We start from the raw sequence: 23816 nt of genomic DNA, 5'->3' as shown, positions 1-23816 counted from the left end.
CCCGCGCCAACGATCCATAGTGATTTGGTTCAGTAGTGAGTAGAATGCTGGACTAGAGTGGAACATAGATTTCCGACCGAGCTAGTGAGAGGCAACTGGAACTTGTATTTTCATGAACAATATCATCCTCTAATACAATCTCCATTAGGCTCAACAATCCAATGACTATCAGATATTAGCAGCTGTAGTGGTAGAGGTATTTCACTCCCTATTTTTTTCTCTATATCCAGAGAACATGATTTCTCTCAGGTGCTGGGTATTCAGTCATTTGAAATAAGTTCTCTTCTTCAGGGAGAAGTCCTCTGCAGGCAGAATAGAGACATTGTAACGCCAGGGGAATAAACTATATACCGAGTTAAAGTCTGGGAGAGAAAAGAGAGAAAAAGCCAAGTGAAAAAAGAGATAGGAGATCAGTTAATGTGAAACAATGAATGAGAAAGATATTACTACGTTCATGTACATAAATAGCCCTTTTAACAATGACAGGGTTGCATGTACTATTATACTAAATGAATGATGGGATTCAAGTGAAACAGGCAAGTAAAAGCGGGTCAACCAGAAAGTAAAGCATGCTGCTATACACAAATAAACATATAGTAACATTTTGTAAAGAAAAACAGAATTTGATGGCAGATAAGAACCATCTGGTCTTTCCATGTTTCATGATATAAAGATTAAATCCTTAGTCCTTGATTTTGTCAGGATAACCATATGCCTGCGCCATGCATGTTTAAAGTCCCTCTGTTTGTTTTATGCTCTACTACTTCTGCTTTGGAGGCTTTTCCACTTATCCACTACCCTCTCAGTAAATTAAAACTTACTTACATTAAATCTAAACCTCTGACCTTCTTAGTTTTAGATTACATTTCTCATCCTTTGAAATAAGCTTTGATAAATCCCTTTATGTATTTAAATGTTTTCAGTTAATACCATCTCCTGTCTCTCTTCCTTCCTCCAAGCTATACATATTGAGTTCCCTTCCTTTCCCATGATCATTTGTATCCAGCAAACCTTTCGCCATATTAATATCCCTCCTCTGAACTCTATCCAAAATGTCAATCTCCTCTTGGAGATGGGGTCACCAGGACTGTACACAATTTAGGTTAGGTCTGAGCAGAGATCTGTACCTTGTCGCTCATTCTGCTGTTATGTTAGTATATAAGCCTTTATAAATGAAGCAAACAACATCATTTGTTGGAATAACTTGTGACAGGAAGACAATTTGGTGTACTTACCGAGACCCTGATTCCAGGGGCATTATGTGTTCGGATGATTTGATACTGAAGATGACATTTGGAATCAGGAAAAAGGTGCACCATCCAAGACAGAACCAGAAGCCGTTCTGGAACAAATAATGGAAGCAGTTATACAGAGTGATAGGAGGAGGGTTCCGGGAATGTGATATACTCCACTAGTTGCTTTACTACACAACCTCCCATAAGGAACAGGAGAGAGGTCTAAGAGAGTAGCCCAGGGTGGTCCCCAGGTATTGTTTTATAGAGCAAAATAATTACTTTTGAGAGACCAAACAGGATTCAATTGCTAGAGATAATACTTTAACAAGTAGTTGAAAAGAAATACACATATACTGTACATTGCAATGGAAAATAAATGAAACGTTGGGCCAGATTCATTAAATTGTGTTTTTCAACTCATTTGTTTCCCACTGATATCTTTAAAAGGAATTCTATTCAGTTGAAATTAAATTCATTGTGAAGGTCCAGCCTGGTAAATTTCTTTGAAGAAGGGCTAAGCTTGTCTGCATAATGTATAATGTATTCATAATGTGAAATGTAAATGTTCCTAATTAAAATATGCTTTATACAGGACTAGGTTAAACTATTCTTCGAGCAGAAACTGACCGAAGTTGCCCAATCATAATTGAAATTGAAGTCAGCAAGATGAAGCTTCAGCTATCCTGCTGGCTCTCTTGTTTCTCTCTCCTGCATACACTTGCTTGCTAACTTGGTGGCTCCCAAGCCAGTCCCAATTCTTTAAACCAGGCCTGTGCGAATTGGCCATACTTTAATGTGTATTAACATATACAAGCTAGATCTTGTATACGTTAATACACTGAACAGGACAGGCAGGTCAATTTCCCGGCTTCTCTGGTAGTTTCCTTCAAAGCTATTATTGCAAAATGTTGCTTTCACTACCAGTTATTATAACTCTACCTTAACTGGGCAAAAAGACATGTTTTCCAATTCCTTTAAATGCAGCAACGTAATTTTAGATTTGTTTTTAATGATGAAGGAGTGCAGGCGACCTGCCCAACATGACATGCGGTAAGGGGGCTGTGCTGGCTCGGTGCCATAGTTCAAATATCTGGAACCGCCGTATACTGCAGGTATATGGCTCTCTAGCAGTTGCTTTGGTGCACCGCAACTCCCTACCCTATTAGCCTCTACCTGAGCCTCCACACTATTGAGATCATTGAAGTCCTTTGTCATTCTATCTCAAGGCTCAACCCCTGGGTGAATAACTCTGTGGAGTGTGCTCCTAAGATTCAGGGCCTGCGCAGCCCTCTTGTCGCACGTCACGGCCATGTCCCCCTAATGGAGCGGAGCATCTGCTGCGATGCTTGTGACCGACATGACCACGCGGGAGAGACAGCCGTTAGGTAAGTGCCTTCTGTACGGACATCAGACTCCAACTAGTTTTAGTTTGCCTACTGTGACAATAATTTTAGCTTTCTTTTAACCAATACATGAAAAGGGGTTTACAATTATAGTTACATCAGTAAAAGATGTCACATCAATCTGAAAGACATAGATAAACTATGGTTTGACATTTTTTTTTCTCCTCACCCAAGGATCAGTCACATTGTCACAGAGTATAATACGAGCTCTGTCAAGTGTTTGAGGAACTGAACGGCAGGAGGAAATCTCCTGTGTGACCTGTAATGGTAAACAAGATTGTCAGCCTTGAAGGCACAGCGAATAAAGTATGTTACATCATATTGTATTATACACCAACAAGTAGGGGTCTCTAGAGCTAAAATTGAGCTACTAACTTTGTTAGTGTTTTTCAAATGCTAGATTTTAAGTTCACACCAGGAATCTCAAATTACTCCTTAATCAGTATATCATATATTTTATATGTTGTAATTGTACTCAAATCTTAAATTCAAATAGAAATGAAAAGTGTGTTGGTGTTTAACAAATGACTGGTAGCAGGGTTGCATAGTTTTGATAAATCAGACTAGTGCCAGAAGTGGGATACTTCTATTAAATCAAATTGGTGGCAGCAGTGGGATCATGCTGAATTATAGTGGTGATTGGACATCACTACTTCTACTACCAAGTAAATAAGATGGCGGCAGAAAATCCCAACTAATAAATAAAGCTGGTAGTATTGGTGGGATACTTTGTGTCATATTTTACTGTCCATAGGCCACGTACCATCCTTTTGACCCAGTCCATGTATTGGACGAAGTATCCAATGGACTGATTGAACAAACACCGGCCTTCCTGTTGGTATAATTGAAAGGTGTTACATTAAAACTGGTTCTTGTTAACATATTACTTAACACATACATTACAGCAATAGGCTCTATTGCAAATGCCTTGTGTGACTCACATTTTTTAGCAGCTCGATGGTGTTTCTTACAAGTGGTCCTTGTAGGGTTTGGACACCCTGGATTGCACTGTCTATTGCACTCTGCAATAAGGATAAATAATATACCAACAAGCATATCATTCCGTGTTTACAGTTGGTGTATACATTTTGGAGTTTTAACTAATCAGAGTGTGTGTCCTCTGAAGTATAACAATATCTGCACAGTTTTTATCAGCGGTGGAAAACTACACAACGAACTAGTTCTTTTAGAACATCTAACATGCTTGTTAAAAATAGTTATTTTATAAGTTGCTTAATAAGCTAAAGTGCTAATGGTTTTGTACTAGAATAAGCTTTAACTACTCTTTGGCCAGTATTGGAAATAGTAGGGTTATAGGTATATTTTAAAACATTTCTGTCACATTCACTTTCTCTCTTCTTTCCTCCAAGCTATGTATAGTGAGATCCCTTAGTCTTGCTTAATAATAATGATCATGTGATCAGTAGCGTCTAAGCTTTGTGTTAGGATAGTGATAGGGTTTGTTCACTGAACCATGGAGGGCATTAAACATTCCATCTCAACACATGGTCGAGATCCTCAAGTGTAATACATGCAACTCACCGGTAGTGTAGGAGTCAACTCTGCCAATGAACGCAAACTATCATTCAGCTTCCTCTAAAAGGCAATACAAAATGTAAAATAATATTTGTGAGTTTTTATACAAAATACTTATATGCATAGGCTACCATATTAATGATTGGCTAGCATGATAACAAAGGGTTAAAATAACAGTTAGACATTACATTGATAATTACATTGATTATGACAACATTACCACATACTGGTGCTGAAGATGGCCCTGCTCTTATGAGCTTACAATCTATTAGGAGGCGGGAGGAGAGGGAATGATGCTAGGGCAGAGGCGTATCTAGTGAAAATAGCGCCTATGGCAAGCACTGAAATTGCGCCCCTGTCCAAACTTCCACACATTAATTCACACTCTTAACTACCCCCTCTCCCTCCCTTGTCACTTTCTAACCCCTTTCCCTCCCCTTTCCCTACTACCCTCTTCCTCTCCCCCTTTGTAGTTCTCTCACCTTGAGGTCCAGCGACGGGAGTCTTCTGTCTTCCTGCACTGCTGCGGTGCCCACTGCTTCACTGCTGAGCGCCGTAATATGACGTCATATTTCGGCGCTCAGCAGTGAAGCAGCGGGCACCAGCGAGTGGCTTTTAAACGCTGTCTTTTTTTTTTTTTGATGTGGGTGAGAACGAGGGGCGTCGAGCCGTTGCTAGGCGTCCCTCTCTCTCCTCCGCATCAAAAAAAAAAAAAAAAGACAGTGTTTAAATCCGCTCGCTGGTGCCCGCTGCTTCACTGCTGAGCGCCGAAATATAACGTCATATTACGGCGCTCAGCATGAAATGCCGGCACCGGGACGGAGGTAGAGGCCTAGTGGAGGAGAATGAGGGGCGCCGAGCCGTTGCTAGGCGCCACTCTCTCGCCTCCGCATAAAAAAAAAACGGCGTTTAAAAGCCGCTCACTGGCGCCCCCTTTCAAATGGTGCCTATGGCACGAGCCATAGCTGCCATACCCTAGATACGCCTCTGTGCTAGGGTGATGTGGAGAAGTCGGTGGCATGAAGGTCTTGAAGGTGGCTAGAATGGATGGTTTATTTCAGGATGCATGTTGTGGGTATCAGGAAAATAGATTATATGCTTCTCTGAATAGATGTGTTATATGTTAGAATAAGTAGAGGAGAGTCTGGCTTAACAGGGTAGGGAATCCAGAAAATAGGCACAGCGTGGATAAAATCCTACAAGGACTGATGCAAGGAATAGGACAGTTATGGAGACCAGCAGGTAATGGAGCTGCTATATGGGAATTTATTAATATTTTTAAGGGCTCTGTAGGTAATGGTTAGAAGTTTAAATGTAATTCTTGGAGGTATTGGGAGCCAGATGAGGGACCGACACAGACTAGATGAGGTTTTAAGAGGAGAAGAACATTTTTGGTATGACTGTTCCTTTAAGCCGCACATTTTAAGATTTTAAACAAACTAATGGATAATGAATTTCTCTAACTGCCTAGCTGTTTGTGTGCATAATCTATAATACTATAGATACTAAAATACATATCCATTTTAAGTATACAAGGGACCTAGAAAAGCTGTCATTAAACGTGTGAAGTGCTATGGATTATTCTCACCGTATCCAATTCTAGTTCCTGCACGGAGGAACCTCTGAGAGATGTGGATTCATTCTGCAGCTCGCCGCGTATTGTCGGATCTCTCTGAGATGAGTAGATAAAGCAGAATTATGACCTGATCGGAAGCAGCTTCCCCTTGGTTAAAACCAAAACTACAAATGCTACATATATATCAACTAAACCTAGTGATACGTGTTTGTACAGAGAAATTAGCAGAAATCACCTGTCTCAGGACACAGAGGTTTTCATCAGCCCCATTTCAACACAACCTTTACGACAATAAAATGCTTCCTATTTTCATAAACCTGTTATTCCTGGATGTTGTTTTGAAATCATATTTCGTTATTGTGGAGTGAACATCAGAGTGCCCGACTTCAACTAGAGATAGCTCCATGGAGACATATCGGTGTGATTCATGCAGGTGTCACAACTCCTAGTATCGCATTTGCGGCATAGAATGTATAAATGGAATTACCAGTCTTTATATATACTTGTAAATGTGATACCGCCCATTCGGATGTAACATCTAATTCTTTCTGATGTTTTGGCACAGAAACCAAAGAAGTATTTATACGGCGGGATTATACATCTTCCTATTTACAGATTGCTTTTTGGCGTGAATGTCACGTTCCAAAGAATGTTGTCTCAAAAAGAGACACAATTGCTAACTTAATATACGAAAAGGAAGAGCCAATCTTCATAAGCTTTTCCTACAACAAAAGCTTGGCTGGCTCTATGTAATTCATAATTAAATCACCAAGATTTACTGCAAAGTACCTCACTAGTTGAACTGAGAAGACTAGATGGACCAAATGATTCTAATCATCTGTCAGCTTCTATGGTTCTTAGTGACTTAGCTTTAGTGAATAAACCCATTTCTGTAAACTATTTAGTGATAGGACTACTAAACCTCCTTTAAGAGGTCATTGTCGATTAGGGAATGGTGCCGTTATCTGGACGATTCCTTTTGTTTGCTATGCTGAGACCTTCACTTTGCATACATAACCTCCATTGCACCCTATTGTGATGGTGGGGCAGGAGCTGGAGTAAAGATAAATAAGATGATGAGACAAGAAGAAATACAGGAAGCAAGATATTTCACGTACCCATGAGCAGTTTCCAGAGGAAAGAAAATTAAGGAAGTTTAATTAATTATTGGAGAAGAGAAATATAAAGAATACGTTGGAATAAAGCAGAATTAGTGTTTTTTTTAAACTGTTTGTGAAGATGGAGCCCGGATCACTGGGTTACCTGGATGGCCGCAAGACTTCCCAGTGCTGCCGCAAACTGCGCAATATCCATCGGCAAAGGGGTCTGAATCTAGGAGACACGAAATAGATCTGAGTATCTTGGAGTCCTTGGATAAGTTTAACGTTAATGTTCCCAGAAGAATTAAACTGATAAAAAACATACTAGGAACCGAGCCACATCTATTTTTCATGTTACTGCACAAATGCAATATTCTACGGCAGGGATTGAGAACCTTCCGCGACGTGTTACACCTTAGTAAGGTATGACTTCTCACAGATGTTTAGTGTATAGGATTTCTGCAGCAATGGGAAAACGGGATGTCGCTCACTGTGAGTGTAAGCTCATCAAACCTTCGCAGGGAAGCTCTACAGCTTTTTATTGCCTGCAGTGTTGGTATCGTGACCAGCCAGGGTGTCTGGAGCTAGCAGGTGGCATACAAAGTCACATATATCTCAGTATATAACACAGTATTACATGTTACTCTATATATATATATATACTATCCCTTTTTGAATACCATATCTCATGTTCAAAGCACTTCGCTGGCCACCCCCTGCCTCCCAACAGATTATTACCTGTGAAGTGATGTTGGTGACAGGTACTTGTCCCAGCCCAGCATCCTTATATTCTGACAGCAACAGTATTGCGATATTTGTGAAAAGGTCAAGTCCTTCCACATCCACAGTTAAGCCGTCGATCTTGCTCTGGAGATCAGATGTGTACTAGGAGGAGGAAGAAAAGAACTGAGAAAACAGGTTTATGGCAGTAAAACTTGTCTCCTACAGTATTACCGTATTACTCATTAAAAAAAACTGCATGGTGACTCAGATTTTACAAAGATGGATTAATTTCCCAACCCATAAACCTGAAGCTGAACCCAATAATAACCCCTATAGCACTTTGGGTATAGTGAGATTACACAATGGAGCTAAAATTCTATCATACAAATTAAATTTATGGGTTTAACTCCTGTGTGGCCTGCAGGTCGACCATAAAGCGGTTCCTGCTCTTTAGGATCAGCAATATCAGGGCATTGATATGTAAGGCAAAGAAGCAGATCGTGGCAAATACTTGCCCCAAAAATGTTCATAAAAACCATTTGCTGGGATTCCATAATATATTTAAGGTGCTTTTACACCTACTCTGCTAAATGTCACTGTAACTTAATGCCGCATTAAAAAACAGTACTGTGGAATGTTCAAATCTTCTTCCAAAAATCAAGTAGAATTTTGCCTCGTTCAGAATTTTTGCCAGAATTGTCAAGTGGCTCAGAGGCAGGCGCTTAAAGTTGGTTGGCACGCAGACTTTGTTTGCTAACATACTAAAGTTTTGCCAGACACTATCCTACCTTGCAGCATTTTCATCCTTTTAATGATAAAACTACTATACAAAATGTATATTTAGATATACAGAAGGTGTAATTATTAAGTGTTGTTACACCAGTACGCTCTTTCATGTAACATAGTAGTAAGGGATCTTCTTACTTACCCTAGTAATGTTGAAAGAGCTATCTAGATCAATAGTGTTCATCTGAATTATGTCCCAGATTGGAGCCCCCCTCTTGCACTGTCTGAAAGACAAAGAATGAAGGCACTATATATAGGTAGGGCTCATACACACGTGCAATATATACAGGCAGGGCTCATAGACACATACAAAGTGTACAGGCATACAATGTTATATACCGGTACATATACTCACTCATAAAGATCGGTGATGCTCGCATTTTCCCTAAGTCCCAGCTGAGCCCTCAAGTTTACATTTGGTGGAAGGTTTTCAGGCTTATCCAAAAACTGCACATAACATTTTTGACACATTAAAATGAGCAAAGCATATGAGCATTAAGGATTGGTCCACTATACTATGCGGCATATGGTTCACTCACCCGGTAAATGTTGCCATTGGCCCAGTTTTTGCACACCAGCGTTTGCATGTTTCCTCCAACTAGAAACGTTATAAATACTAAAATAATAAGAAGCCACGAAAAAATGAAGGACAGGTACACCTCGCTGTGGGAAAAAGAGAAGAAATCAGATAGTGAATGCCAAAACATACACAAAAGATATACAAGGCACTGGGAATGCTCAGCATTTGTACCCCAGGGGGTATGTGTAGATTAGCAGGGTCACACAGTCTAGAGCTGAACTTGATTGATTTATTGGTGCTTTTTTTCACTGCTACATGATTCATCACCATTGAACTCCCTGATGTGCTTACAACTGAGGCAACATGAATGATGCGTGTGGCTATAAACCAAGACGGCTTCTCTGAGTTTGTACCACTACACATAAGGACACAGATTTCTTTATGCTTCATAAGCATCTGTATGGATTCACAATCTTGACCTAGCTCAACTTCATTGTCTACTCCTTCCGAAGCCGTGCCATAACTTGGACAAAAAGGCAGCTAACGAAACCAAAACTCAGGAATACCTACGTATCGCTTAGTGATTTTCCTCCTTTATTCTCACAATCCCTTTACAAGTAAGGACTTTGTCGATAATTAATCTGGGCATTCGAAACCATGTCCAATGCCCAACTCATATCACCCTTTGATCCAACTTAAATTCTCCTTGTTTGTTACATGTCCCAATGAGTTAAAAAGTCATATAGTAATAAGCACCTTACACTTTAAGCAATATAAATCCAGGCCTCCTTTTCAAGGTGCTGTCCAGAGCATCCTTGTCGACGTACAGCCCATAAAGTCCAATCAGCAGCCCGAGGAAAGTGCAGGCAACGATGAGGAGAATCACGCAGAGGAGGACAATTGCAACCACCCACCTGCAAGATGACATCCAAACATATGCATGTGTGAAGCGACAAAAGGAATAATATTCAGCGGTCAAATGGTGGGTTGTCTACTCTGTAGGGTCAGATTTCACTACAAGAGGCCATTTGTGCCTGTCGTGTAAATCTAGACCAGAAACATAAATCCACCAACAAATTAACAGTCCAGTCCCCAAGTACAATTTCACATCAATGAAACAGTATTATGTAATAGTTATGTTGAGCCTCATACAAACCTCACCTGAAACCCTCACTTAAGTTTTATTCAGGAACCTTTTCACTAGAGCCAGGCTCTCATTTACCTGTAATACTCATAACGTTCCACCTCCTTCTCATAAGTAGTACTTGTCTCTTTAAAATTTATTAATGTTGTATTGATAGGATCAGTGTATTGGCGTATGGGTATCCTCATAACATAGGATTTGATTTCCTGCTCAGTTCTGTCCAGGGTAATCTTGGCATCTGAAATTCAAGTGAAGAAAGGCGTTTAAACATCTTATGAGACAAGCATATTGTCTCATTTAGGTATAATGTACTCTCCTAGTTTCCAACTTACCATTAATAGTTCTGGAAGTCTGACTGTTCACAAGTTTTGGAACTTCATTTAAGGCCTGAAACCCCTGAGAAGACAAGAGAGGACACTTATGATAGAGTCACACGAAGAATAAAAAAATGTTTGGAAGGAGGAGAAAATAAAAAGAGGGGAGCAGGCCAGGCAAGAAGACAAATGGTGAATCAAACAAGACAAAATGTTAAATTGTCCTTTATCATTGAGCCATGCAACTAAGCAGATTGACATCCAAACACAGAAAAACTAACATACAAAACATATTTAATTATACTTTATTTATAGAACACTGGCAGATTCTGTAGTGATAAGAACACATGCGTGGGTAAGCAATAATTTTGTTAAGCAATCATTGGGCGGGTATAATGAAGTATACACGGGCCATGATTTTACATTTTATTTTTGCTAACACAAGGGCGCTGTTTTGGGACAATATAAGTTAATGTTAGGGAAAAGTGAACTACAGTGAACCCCAAAGGGGTCAGCGGCAGAGGAGGATGGGAAGGTAGAGAGGGGAAGGAAGGCGGGGGTCAGAGTTGAGCTTTTTCTTAATTACCTGCTGAAAGATTCCTGACATGTTGATTCTTCTCACATTGCCTAATTTATTCAGATATTCTTCCACAGAAGGAATCTAAAAAAAGAATATGAAAGATGATTCTCTAGGCTGCTTCTGTATTATGTACTGTATTTAGCTCTTCTGCTTCGCACTTTTTTTTCTTCCTTGTACCCTCCGCAGCTGACTGCAACATCACTTTTCTTTTTTCTCCAGCCCCCCTCCCATTCCTCTTTCCCTACTCAATAGAATATATGCTTCCAATCCAACCCACCCATTCATACCTCGCTGTAGTTCAAACTAAGATCCAACTTTTGTAGATTGCCCGCAAGCTGGCTGCAGTTTTCACATAATGGGTCAGAGAGGACTCTTTGCAGGGTCTGTCTATGGGTGTTGAGCTGCTGAACCACAGTGCTCTGTCCTTGTTGAAGTTTCGCCATAGTCACATTCACATCCACTATGAGCTGGATGGCTCTCTCGAGTTCTGGGTGAGAGATATTGGAGTGATCAACAGTGTGAAGAGAAGCTGGTTTAACATCAACGATTGACATGTGCAGATGGATAAATGGATGGGCCAAGATTTCACTAAATGGTCCATGGGCAAAGAGTATAAATTGGTAATTATTTTGATATATGGATATATATTTTGAGATAATATGGGTTCATTGATTTTAAACAGGGAAAAGAAAAAATGTCGGTGCGCTAAGCTAGTCACAGGCTCAAATAATACAAATGTATAATACGAGGCCTACCAAACAGGTGTAAGCATGCTGCAAAAACAGTGTATTGGCTGTACAATGTATACAAAAACCAAAAACTGTCTGCGCTTCTTACCCTAATATAGTTGGCAACAAATATATAAACATAATATAAATGAGAGGTTTTGGTTATATGAATTGGCCAAAGCATAATTAAGCTCACCCGCCACGTCAAGGCACACTCTCAATAGGGTGAGAACCTACGCTCACCTCCTACATAGTGGGCACACTGCTTTGCACATATTTGAGGTTGTTGGCTCCTCATTAGTCTGGTTGCAGCTTGCTGTCCAGGGGTTAATAGGGAGGAGGTTTAATTGCACCTCCCCCAACACATTAATAAGGTTTTGGTAGCAGTATAAACTGCTTTGTGTGCCCACTATGTAGGAGGTGAGCGTAGGTTCTCACCCTATTGAGAGTGTGCCTTGACGTGGCGGGTGAGCTTAATTATGCTTTGGCCAATTCATATAACCAAAACCTCTCATTTATATTATGTTTATATATTTGTTGCCAACTATATTAGGGTAAGAAGCGCAGACAGTTTTTGTTTTTTGTATTAATTGATTTTAAGACAGAATGCCAAGAATTTATGCAAGGAAAGGGCCAGGATTGTGTAAACTCATTTTGGTAACTTCTCAAACTCAATAAGTGTTCAGTTCACACTTTTAGTTCCAAAATCTAGTTGTTTGGAAGTTCATGTAGGTAAAGTCTATTTACAGCTTCCCTACAAAAGTAGGTTATAAGAAGAAACCATATAATTCATCCTTAAAAAGAACCGAATACAAATAGTGATCTCCCAATTGTGGCTAACCTCAAGGTAGCAATAAAATAACAAGTAGATAATGTAAAAGAAATGATGATCTCCCAAGATAGGATTAAAATAGCGAGATCAGAAAAGGTTGGCATGTCTGTTTGACACTGAAATACATTTAATAAACAGCATGTCTGTTTAGAAGATCCAAAAAATAAAAGGGGAATTTAAGACAGTTCAACATTAGAAGGGGTGTAGATGTAGCTCGCTGGGAGTATCAAGAATCCGTGTTCTACTAGTGCCAAAATTCTGGATGCCATTTACCAAACTTATTATCGCATGTCTATTACTCTAAAGCTATTTCCGTGACTGCAATATTTTATAGAAAACCTGCAGTCACTTTACTAATATATACTAATGGGGAAGGTACTTTAACTATTGGAGATATGACAAGTTGCATTTAGTTAACCAGAAGTGGGGGGTGAATATTAAAACAGATAAAGGACATTCTAAGATGTTGGCTTGTTCTGCACGTACGTTTAGCTGTCTGGAGACCATTTTGTAGAATAGGATAAATTTCATCATTGAGCTTAGAATTAGCCAAACGGCCGATGGCAACGCCAAACTCTGGAAGCAAACAGACAGAGAGCATTATATATAGAAACCTCAAAAATGTGTAATATAAATGTCTTAATGAAGAGTGTTAACACGGAAAATGCGATGTTGGTGCAAAGCCTAAAAAAAATTACCATAGCGATCAAAGAAATAAAATGCTTAATTTAACTGAACATATCCCTTCATTACCAGAATTGTGTCTAATGTGATTGTGAACAGTGTAATTTAATTTGTGGAAATTTACTTACTCTGTAATTCCTCATAAACTTTCAATTTAGGAACAGAGAATTCAGATGCCACCTTTTCAATAGCCTAAAGCAAAAGAGAACTTAAATTAATCAGTAATTAATGTCAGTAATAAAACCCCCTCTGTATAATCAGCATTAAACTCCCAACAACACCAGACAAAGCACTGGATATCATTACATTCCTATAAAGCTCGACTTCATATATAGGTGTTATGCTATATAATCACTGCAAATATCTGTTGCAACTTGACTGTAGGGTGTTCAAAGCAAGAACATTCTTCCCTTAAATGCTACAGGTAACAGAATCATATCGTATTGCCAGAATGAAACAAAGTGCAGGAGAAACATCCTTCATGTGGTGCCATCTTCTCCACTTTACCAAATAATGTTAAAAGGTGCTGAATCTGAGACGAGACCAACAACGGAGTAACGTTTGATACTGTAAAGCCGGAAAGTTCTATGCCGCCAAGTTCTATGCTATTATGTTTCCACTTTGATAAAGCATTAATTGAGCTCTCTAACTTATTACATGATAAAAACCTTATTGGTTTTATTGCTTCCTCTGATGCAACAAATAAGACTATTTGTCTTACTCTAAAGAAAAAGGAAGTACCCCTCACAACTATACTACATACACTGATAGTATCACAACCCACTTATACTTCAAACGTAACTTTTAATACTTAAACCATTAAAAAATCCGACCTATATATTATAAATTCCTAAGCACTTTCTATTATTGCCATATAACCCTGCAAACACTACAAAGGCTACAAGACTCTTCGTCAATGAACACCTATAAATCCCTAGTATCTGGATTCATCCGGCCTAATGGAATCTAAAGCTTCCTGAAGTCTATTGACCAGGGATGAATGGGGAGAGCTACAGGAAAACTAATAATGCCCCATTAATTAAAGAGAAGGCTGTGGCCATTCATTGATATTCGGAATTATATTGTGCCTGGCTGTATTTAGCTATAAAAGTGCTTCTGAATCTTTGCCAAAATTAATTTATTAATCATGTAAAATGTCAATGTTTTCATACATTCTTTTTATACTTTCTACCGGACCACTTAGTTCTAGTCAATATTCACAAGACACAAGTAGGAGGTACTGATAGCTGATGAATATTTTGGACAAGGAACTACGTCTGTCTTTGGGGAAAGCTGACTGGTTTAAGATAGGGTATTAACAATAAAAAATTGCTACAAAACATTTTCCTTTTTTACTCTCTATCTGTGGCACTCAATGTGTTAACACACAAGACGTTCACATCTCCCTAAGTATGTGTAAAATTAGATAAAAGAAGAGCATAATTAAGTAGGAGGGACAATCTTGCTGGCATCACTGAAGATTTGTTGGCAAGCATTCAGTCAGCTTACTGCAAAACTGGGACAGATTGTGGTAAAAAAATAAATCGGTGGCACATTTTGTTTAGAGGAGCAGGGTCTGCTGATATGCGTATTCTCTTTTCCTTTTTTATTAGTGTCGGGTTATTTTGGAAAGTTGCTCTTTGGAAGTATTTATTTGGGAATGGTGAGAACCCAATAATGCTTAGAGTTGGCTGGCAATATGTCTCTGTTTATGGGGGTTCCTTGAAGACTGCTGGTGTCCTATCGAGCACAGTGACCACATGTCTCCCTTTACTGGGGTCACCTATAGAACATGTAGAATGCAGGGACAGGTTTGTCCGCATAATTTGGACCTTGGTGACCCTACTATGAAAAACACTCTGTAGGTCTTCATGTTAGTCTGTTCTTGCCAATGGCAAGGGCAGGGAGCAGCTGAATTACATGAACTCCAGTGTCTGATATGCCCATTCGCAGGCTACGTGACCATAAAAACATATCGTGTGGCCGAGCATATCCAGCCATGAGCTGCACGTACGCTATGAGCCGGCCTCTGGCCTTAAAGTGCCACCTCGTCATCGGCAGTCCGGCCCTGCTCCTACTATCACTGCACGCTGTGTTAAGACCCAGTGCTGCTACCAGGGAAGGCCTGGCAACATTTACCCTAGCCGAGTGGCGCAATAATAACATATCTGACAGAGAATACGCTGAATGTATACTGCCCACTCCTGATGAAAACACATTTACAGACAGGATTGGTATTGGAAGCCTACAAAAGGTGCAACAAAAAGGTTCTAGCTGTCATGCAAAACCAAAACTGGGACTGTTAGGAAGAATAAGCAAACAATGATTTCAGACATGAGATGGCATTTTTTGTGATCCAGGCCTGGCTAAAAAAAAACTTACAGTCAGAAAGAAAAAGTATAGTTGTAGAAGAGATAAGAGTTTAGGTTCACTCGCCTGTCCAGCAGAGAAGATAATGTGTCAGAGTATTTACTGTATATAAAAATGATATGAGTAAACAGATAAGTATTAAGAATAGCTGTGTACCGGGGTGGATCTAGCTGCTAAAATGCATAATTGCTGCCTTGAATTGGTTTGAACAGACCCAAAACTAGAACCTTGTGGCTAACATGCCTGCTAATATCCTAGTTTAACACATTTGCTGTATAGACCAGTAAGGTCATAATAAAGGCAAAGAGGTTTGTTTTGGGAATTTATAGGTTCTACTCACTGACCTCAGAATGCACCTTGGGGCGTCAGGATCCTGTACCATGCACGCTCAAATCATTGATCACAGATCAATAATTTATACGCAACCAGCTCGGCCCTTCGTGTCAGCACTGGACTCTTTTAATGTGCAGTAAACTCATTTTGTTGAGACTACAAACCTTCTTCAAACTCCATCTTTAATTAAAAAAAAACCCAAAGGCTTTTGATAAGGGGGTGGTAAGACATTGTGCTCTTAAACCTTAATATTGTTACACAGGGGAGGGCTGGAAAGCGGGTAATTGACCCTCAGGCTGCTCTGATTCAAGCACTTTGGGCCATGACCTCCTTGAAACTCCATATGTATCCACCATGTTGCCTAACATAACAAAGACTTAAAAAAGGTGGTTACATACTTATTGGATCCTTTTTCCCCTCCATCATGGGTTTCCCATACATTTCTTTGCTGTAAATGTGTTTTGCATAGTACTCATTGACCATGTTGTCTGACAGATATGTCTTGGGCTGCTTTATTCCTGCGCAACTTGAATGGATTTGCCCTTTGGGCCACATGCTATTGGTCTCTGCTCGTACAGACACTGGGACAGACCTGCCTGCTTGTGCCCATCAAGAAGTGCTGACAGCCCTACACCCTCATATGCATTTGTCATGCTTTAGGTTTATCCTCCCATTAATGAATGGTGTAACTCCAACCTGCTTAAAGCTGGTTTTTGTGACTTCTTCCCCTTCCCGTTAATTTGTACGATGGTACTCGGGATGCTTTGTGCATTTAACTGATCTCCTCGTAATTACAGTTGCTACCAATCCCATTAAAATTTGGCTTCCACAATCACTGAATCAATACCCACTATTATTCTGAAGAGTGTCAGGTTTTCAGTGTTCTGGAAAGCCTGTACCCTTCACCTCTCACTACGGCTCCAAGGTGAATGCCGTGACCTAGCTCCTCCATTTGCATTGCTTGATGGTGCTGCGTCTCCTCTGTGCCTGGGGATTCACAATGTCCCTCTACGACAGCACCAACTTCCTGACATCTTCCTATTTCAAGCTTATCCCTTGCTTTGATTTCTTGTCTCATTCCCGGGAGATTTTGCCTGTCTCTTCTTGTTAGCGATGGAGCATATGAGGCAAAGAACTAGACAACAGAATCCCTCACATTTTACTCTATCAGTCTCTTTATGTTTGTTGTACTTAAACACATTTAATAATATCCTCCATTTCAGTAAGGGCAAACAGACTATGGAGAATGGAGATGAAAATCCCAGAAACATTGCTTACAAACATTTTGTTTAGTCTCTGAACGCTGCTGTATGTTATAGACCAGATCTTGCTTACTAATTAAAAGAAATATTCCTGGAGGAGGGAAGGTTCCACAAAGACCGGCAAACTCCAAAGGTTCTACTGGGACTGCTCTACTCCTTAAGCCTTGCAGACCTGCCTGGTGGACTTGCGGGTCCACTGAGATCTGTGTCTCCATTTGCACGGATCATCTCATCTACTTCCTTGCCACAAGGCACATTTCGAAGGAACCAGATTGTGACATTATAACTCGTTCCCTGAGTTCATAGTAACACTCTTTGGGCGGCGGGAATGAGAAGAGGTGTTATCTATGCTGTTTTGGATTTCCCTCGCCATCAGCTAATTAATTTAAGCCGGTTCATTTTCAGTCTACTTTTCTATATAAATCCAAGGTTACTCACCTGGGGGATGCTGTTTATGGAACTGCGGAAGTCCTCCAATGTCCTGCTAAAGTCCTCTGTTCCAGTTCTAACTTCTTGATGGACTTGCTCATTCAGATAGAAGGAACAAACCAGCCCAGCACTGAGAAAGAAAGATACAGACAATGCTTACTTAATCCTGACATAGCATATATTGGATCACTCATTCGGTTGAAATCAGGTGAAAGCATTGTTTGGCAAACCGATTTGTTTGTTGTCCCAGCATAATGGAAGCAATATTCCGCAATAACTGGATAATTAAATTGCTTAAAAAAATGCTGAAATAGAGACTGAACTAACTCATATTTACACATAATACATATGTAATATAGTCTACATGTTTACGCAATTAGCACAGTACGCCCTCATACAACAAAAAAAAGGCTGTTTAGGATCCTCTGTTAGTGAATTTTGATCATTTAGACAGAAGCTCGGATGTTACAGCCACCAGCTGTCCTTACAGAAAGTCTATGTGATGGTGCCAAGGCTATTAAACATTATGAGTTACGGCTCAATTGCACGGGCACGTAAAAGTTTTATTTCACTGAAAGAGTTGTGAATTCATGGAATATAGAAACATAGAATTTGACAGCAGATAAAAACCATTCAGTCCATCTTGTTGGCCCATTTTCCCGCAGTAGAGACTCAGACCTTAATCAATTGTTGGTCTTGTAGATTCAGGAGCTCTATTAATTTCCCTTATTGAACTTTTTTAATTGAGTGCAACACATGGTTATATATGAAAGTATTCTACATAAGTTAACTGCTATTCTACACATGAATACCAATAGTACAAAAACACAACAAATAAGCGAAATGGTTCTGTTACAACAGGATAGCAAATTCAGTTGGTGCAGATATATCAATAGAATGCCATCCTTAAAGGAAGATATGAGACACAATACTGTAATTTTTAACTTATTAACATTAGAGGAAATCAATTATGGATTGGCTGCATTAATTACTAAATTAACAAGCCTGGCTTTCCAAACTGCAAACAGAGATAAGTGCTGTGCAGGGCTGGATGAACATTGATTTGTAAGTTTGTAGCCACCTGGTTATTACAAGGCATAGTTGGTTGCCTTATTTTGAGTCTTGGGTTTATTTGGTCCATAATAGAACTAGAGATATGAGTGGTGATTTCAGCCAATTCAAATATGATGCTCCGAGACACCATTAAGATCTAGAACGGACTACTACTAGTGGGGATGGGGGCAGCATTATGTGTGAGAACGCTGGTCCTACAAAGGGGCTCCTGACCCAGCGTGTTTGGATTCCTAAATTACTTGTGCATTAGCAAATCTGGGAAAATGGTCATTTTGGGAAAACCCCTTAATATATTTCCAGCAGCCCCATGAGCGGCTGTTCACTGTGGCAGTAAATGGTTTATTAAAATGTCCCAATTCAGCTGTACATTTTCTGGTTCCTACAAGTTTCAGGTGCATTAACAAACTCTCTAAAAGGCTCTGAGGCTCTTTAGAGGTAAAAGGGAATGACAGTGCTTCTGAAATGGGGTCAAGTGACAGCCGAATGACAGCTCAGAGTGCCTCTCCTGCTGTATCCGCTCCTCGTAGCGGGAATAATGAGATGTGAGTGCTTGTTTCTAGGGGTTTAATCACTGTGCCAGGAGAAAGGGACAGACGCAATGTGGGCTATTTTTAAAATGTAGGATGACCAGATAGTCCGTTTTTTAGGGGACTTGCACTTTAGCGTTAAATTATGTTAAACATATTGAACTGTATTATGAAAATATCAACAGTCAATGTATCTCATTGAATACTATACTTAAACATGACATCAGTGACATCGGGCGCAATTAAAATGATTGAAGTTATGTTTATGTCTCAGGCAGCAACACAATTTTCTTCAGCTCTCCATAGTAGCTTTCCTTGCTGTTGAGAGCCAGGATAAGTTGTCATATCCTGATGCTCCAGCTATTGAGGACATGGGGCACCTGGGAACAGTCCTTCATTATATAAACAGGCTGATTGGGAGATCAGACATCTTCCTGTCCCAGGAACCATGGAAGTAATTAAGGTACCTACCCTTGTTGCCACCCTGGACAGCGCTTTATGCGATTGCCTAATCCTTGTATATCGTGTGTTGGCTTGATCGTCTATGACCTCAGATAGCCTTACCTTGTTTACGTCTGCCAGGTCTCAGTCTCCTGCTGCCTACCGGTTCCCATGTCATAGTCTACTGGCCTCTGCCAGTTCCTAAGACTAAGTCTAAGTCTACTAAGACTAAGTCTACAGCAGATAGCTGTCTGCAATCAGACACTTATGAATCTGCAAGCCACATGCAAGGACCCGAGCAAGCATCTGCTCCTTCACAGGGACTCCTGCTTGACCCATGGTCATGACACCTTCTTAATCAGCCCATTGAGCATCTATGTACCAGGGATTTTAATCTCTTAATAGGGTGATGCGTCCTTGGTTTGGTGGCAACCATGTGGACATGCTGGTTTCAGTTAAAAGGAATTTATTAGACTTTCTTTATTACAGACATATTTCTTTTAAATCCCACCGGATAAAGTGTATAAGCCCGCTACCATGAACAAAGCATTAAAATTTTTTTCTGTATTTTATTTTGAAACCCGGTCATCTTAGTAGAGAACCATTCTGGTTCAAAAATGTAGATGTGGTCTTATCTTTATATTAATCAAGGAAATAATCCACGCTCACTACATAGAGCATTATCTGCATGCTCACTACATAGATTAATGGAATCTTTTGGTAAAATACCATTTTTAAAACTTTGCACCAAAATGAAACTTTATAAACAATCATCAATTCAGGAGTATATAGTTTTGTGTTTTAATCTTAGATACTAAAGTCTGCTTAAAATATCCTAAATCTACATATGTAACATAATGCAACAAGCAATGTATCCAAAGCATCCCTCACCATGTCCAGACTTTAATATCATTACTGTCCTCGTGTGGGATCCTTGCATGACATCCAGCTGACCTTAAAACGGTATTGCTTACGGTTTACATTAGGAATAGGTAAATAAAATATATATACTCAATAAAGGTATAGAAAATCACTGTGGCAGTAACTTGAAAATAGAAGTTACTGATCTTGTGTAGTTTTTAGAGGATCGTATTATGCAATGTCAACATATCAGGAATATCAAGTCAAACGTTAACTTCACTATCCTTAGGACAAAAAAATCTTGTCATCTTAATTTTTAATGTTCTTTCCCTGCATATTTTTAGAATGCCCTCTGAGTATTTAAATTTTAAAGGGGCACCTGCCCCACAGATCATAGCATCCAAACCCTTAAAGTGATCCAGCCCTCACGCACAGTTAAACCGCATATTATCCGATGCCTTAACTGCAGTTAAGGGAGACACGTGTGTGTGTTGTATGCGATTCGACTGTCACAGTAGAACTCTGAAGAGACAATATAGGTCTGTAGAGCTGAAGGGGACGTTTTCAGTGTTTGGGTGGAGAGTAAAATGAGCAACTATTTTTTCCCTGATTTTCAAGCATCATGCATCATGAGACATAAGCATATACGACACAAGACACTATGGATCGTGGGCCAATCTAACACCTGCTTGATTAAATTTCTTGTGTTTTTTAGTTTTGAGTGGGAGCTCATTTTTCCCCCAGTATTCCTCCATATGAAACATTTACAGGATAGAAACATTACCAAGATTACAAATCGAGAGAGCTTTTCCATCCAGGTGTATACCTGGTCATTCTGGGTATAAGTAATGCAGTTGAGCCTATGGGATTTTAATGCAGCCAAGTAAAACCCTTTAAGATTCATATGTGACCAATGTACATACGTGGGAGCATCCCAGGGCTGGCAGAGCTCCCCCGTCTCCTGTTCCTTACAGGAGATGGGAAGTAAGTGTGGCAACAACTAGGGTGTGCGGCTATGCGTATCGGCTAGGGCTAGCCCCAGGTAGACTTTCAAGGAAATGAGTGTAGGCTGGATTGGAGTGACCAAATACTGCTCCCCCCCCCACATCTCTGCCCTTCTAATGTATTCAAATCTTCGATCTCCTCTGCCTCAATGAAATAAGGTTATTTAATATATGGCTAGTGTTAATTCATTGTTAGCTTAAGTGATAGCAAAAGTTTGTGGAGTTAAGAAACTCAGACGTACAATAATAAATGTGTCATAGTTTATATGATGCTGGCACGGAAATAGTGCAGCCACACTTGTTAAGAGGTGTTAGATAAACAATAGAGAAGTCTAAACGCATATAAAGAACCAATCCCCAAATAATGTCACAGAGGTTAACAATGATTACTGAGATAATGACCCTTGAGAACATGCTCTGAATGAGCTGATCCTGACACTCTTCTGATATTATCTCATTAATACTCCATCACCAATGCTGTTTTAATAGTCACTTGCTAATGGTAACTGGGACATGTGGTCAACCTACTTCAAATTAGCTCTACAAATTTACTGGCCTCCTCTATCCCCTTCCTACTCAATCTATCCTGGATATAAAATAAAAGACAGATGTATGTTACACCAAAACCAGGAAAATGGCACATTGAAGAGTCTGAAGACTACTTACAATAATATACAGCAAGTGAAAACAAGGGCCGTGAATATTAGCCATGGCTGGCAGATTACTCCATCGCAGCTTCCGAAGATCCTCCTTCTGCGACTCTCGGCTACACAGTAGAAAATCCCCAAAACCAGCATGAAGATGATGAACAAAACGGCAATCACAGCGCAGATAACATACCCTGCCTCGTATTTTATCACCTAGGGGGAAGAAAAACAACGAGTCATCTTGTGGCATAAAAGAGCCGAGACCAGGTATGACCGGTGTGTGTGTGTGTGTGGTTTGGGCATTGAGTAAGGAGACCAAGGTAAGTTTAAGAGCTGTATTTACTAAAACAAAAAGCTGAGTTAATGCAAAATTTACAAAATATCTTGTCGCATTTAGCATGCAGTATAAAGTTTCTCTCCAAGGAGAAACTTATTTGTATCTAACATATTTGGATCCTCAGTTGATCTTTCCGGGCCATCTAAAAATTGTCACCTGAGAGGATGTCTTAAAAACTGTCATATGCTGAGTTAATTTGCTTGGCTGATGCATTACTAATTCCCTTAGGTGACATTTCTGTGAGATTCCTATTTCTATGGCTCTAACTTCGGCCTAGAAACTTTTTCTAACCAAAATACCACACAAGAAAATGGACTGTATTGGGGGAAATGGGAGATATTGGGTAGCTCCGTTAGTGTTATTGGGTCAATTTCTCATTCTAATGATAACTTTTGGCTATTTAGATGGGAATCTTTAAATGTACTCACTTCAGAAGTTTTTAATGACGAACTATTTCTAAAAGCCACACGCAGAATGTCTGGAAATAGAAAGAAAATATGTTAGGCTGCAATCTACAGTAAATGTAACTAACATTTAGATCTCTAGCGTTATAACACACACGATCATTATCTATAATTTATTTTATATTCTCCCAAAACTTGCCAAAATAAGGGAAGTAAAAAAAAAGGTAACCCCAAGAGTACAAATGGAATCCTGAAAACATGAACGTTCCAAAATAAAGACAATGCATCTAAAATGTGGCTTTATTCAACATAAAACAGGACTATATATATGTGCAATTGCAACACTAAAAACAAAATGATCTGTTTTATACTGTCTGCTGTTTATGATAAAGTATTCTCACTACCTATAGCTAAACGGCAAGACCACTGGAGATAGCTTCAACCTTGACTATAGAAACGATATATTGCAGATATCCCTAATAAAATGACACTGTCCTTTTTTGCATGCTCAAGACGGTGAAGGACCATTCATCTAATACAGAATCAGCTACTTAAAGCCAGGAATTGCAATGTTTATAGACCGCACACTGCCACACACTGCATTTGTCAGCTATAAACAGCACTCATGCAATCACTTTCTCATGTCAACACTTGTCTTAGAGGCAGTCATAAGTCTTAGTAGCCAGTATTTACATCTTTAATGCTATGTCATGCTTTTTACCATGGGTGTATGCACTGCTACAATGTACAATAAAGCAGGTACATTTACTGTCAGCTTGTCTTACCTTCTGGGAATGGGTTAGGCTGTACAGCATCCAAAAACAGCCTGTCCATGCTAAAGAGGGGCGATAGTGCTCCCCAGTCCCGTCTCGGTGCTGGACTAATTTTGCTGGTTTCCACTTCCTCAAAAAATAGCTGTACCATGCTACTAGTTGACTGGCAGGGTTGAGAGTCCACCTTCCCCAT

The 23816-nt window shown here is 39.7% G+C and overlaps 1 protein-coding gene across 1 annotated transcript; it reads right to left on the bottom strand.

Annotated features, from left to right (window-relative positions):
* Positions 1-355: 355 nt before the first annotated feature.
* On the bottom strand, positions 356-23816 carry LOC149300179 (prominin-2-like). Its single transcript, XM_089485585.1, has 22 exons — positions 23636-23816; positions 22875-22924; positions 22303-22322; positions 17565-17685; positions 13290-13353; positions 12964-13053; positions 11205-11404; positions 10924-10998; positions 10356-10419; positions 10102-10261; positions 9641-9793; positions 8899-9022; positions 8715-8806; positions 8502-8583; positions 7589-7735; positions 5763-5846; positions 4181-4234; positions 3580-3660; positions 3402-3470; positions 2808-2897; positions 1236-1342; positions 356-362 (listed from the first exon to the last, which is right to left on the bottom strand). Exons 1-22 carry the CDS (start codon positions 23814-23816, stop codon positions 356-358), a joined length of 2115 nt encoding a protein of 704 aa, XP_089341711.1.

The sequence above is a fragment of the Sceloporus occidentalis genome, unplaced genomic scaffold (genome assembly GCF_023333645.1).
Source record: "Sceloporus occidentalis isolate IW3139 unplaced genomic scaffold, rSceOcc1.0.p SCAF_26, whole genome shotgun sequence".
Taxonomy (NCBI): Eukaryota; Metazoa; Chordata; class Lepidosauria; order Squamata; family Phrynosomatidae; genus Sceloporus; species Sceloporus occidentalis.
This window is presented reverse-complemented; position numbering and strand designations above follow the sequence as displayed.

Coding starts and splice junctions, on each gene's coding strand:
- LOC149300179 (XM_089485585.1), bottom strand. CDS start 23,816: ATGGGGAAGGTGGACTCTCAACCCTGCCAGTCAACTAGTAGCATGGTA. Junction 17,686..22,302: donor GTGATAAAATACGAGGCAGG/GTATGTTATCTG, acceptor TTTCTTTCTCAG/TGCTGGGCTGGTTTGTTCCT. Junction 9,023..9,640: donor GGATTTATATTGCTTAAAGT/GTAAGGTGCTTA, acceptor TTTTTCCCACAG/CGAGGTGTACCTGTCCTTCA.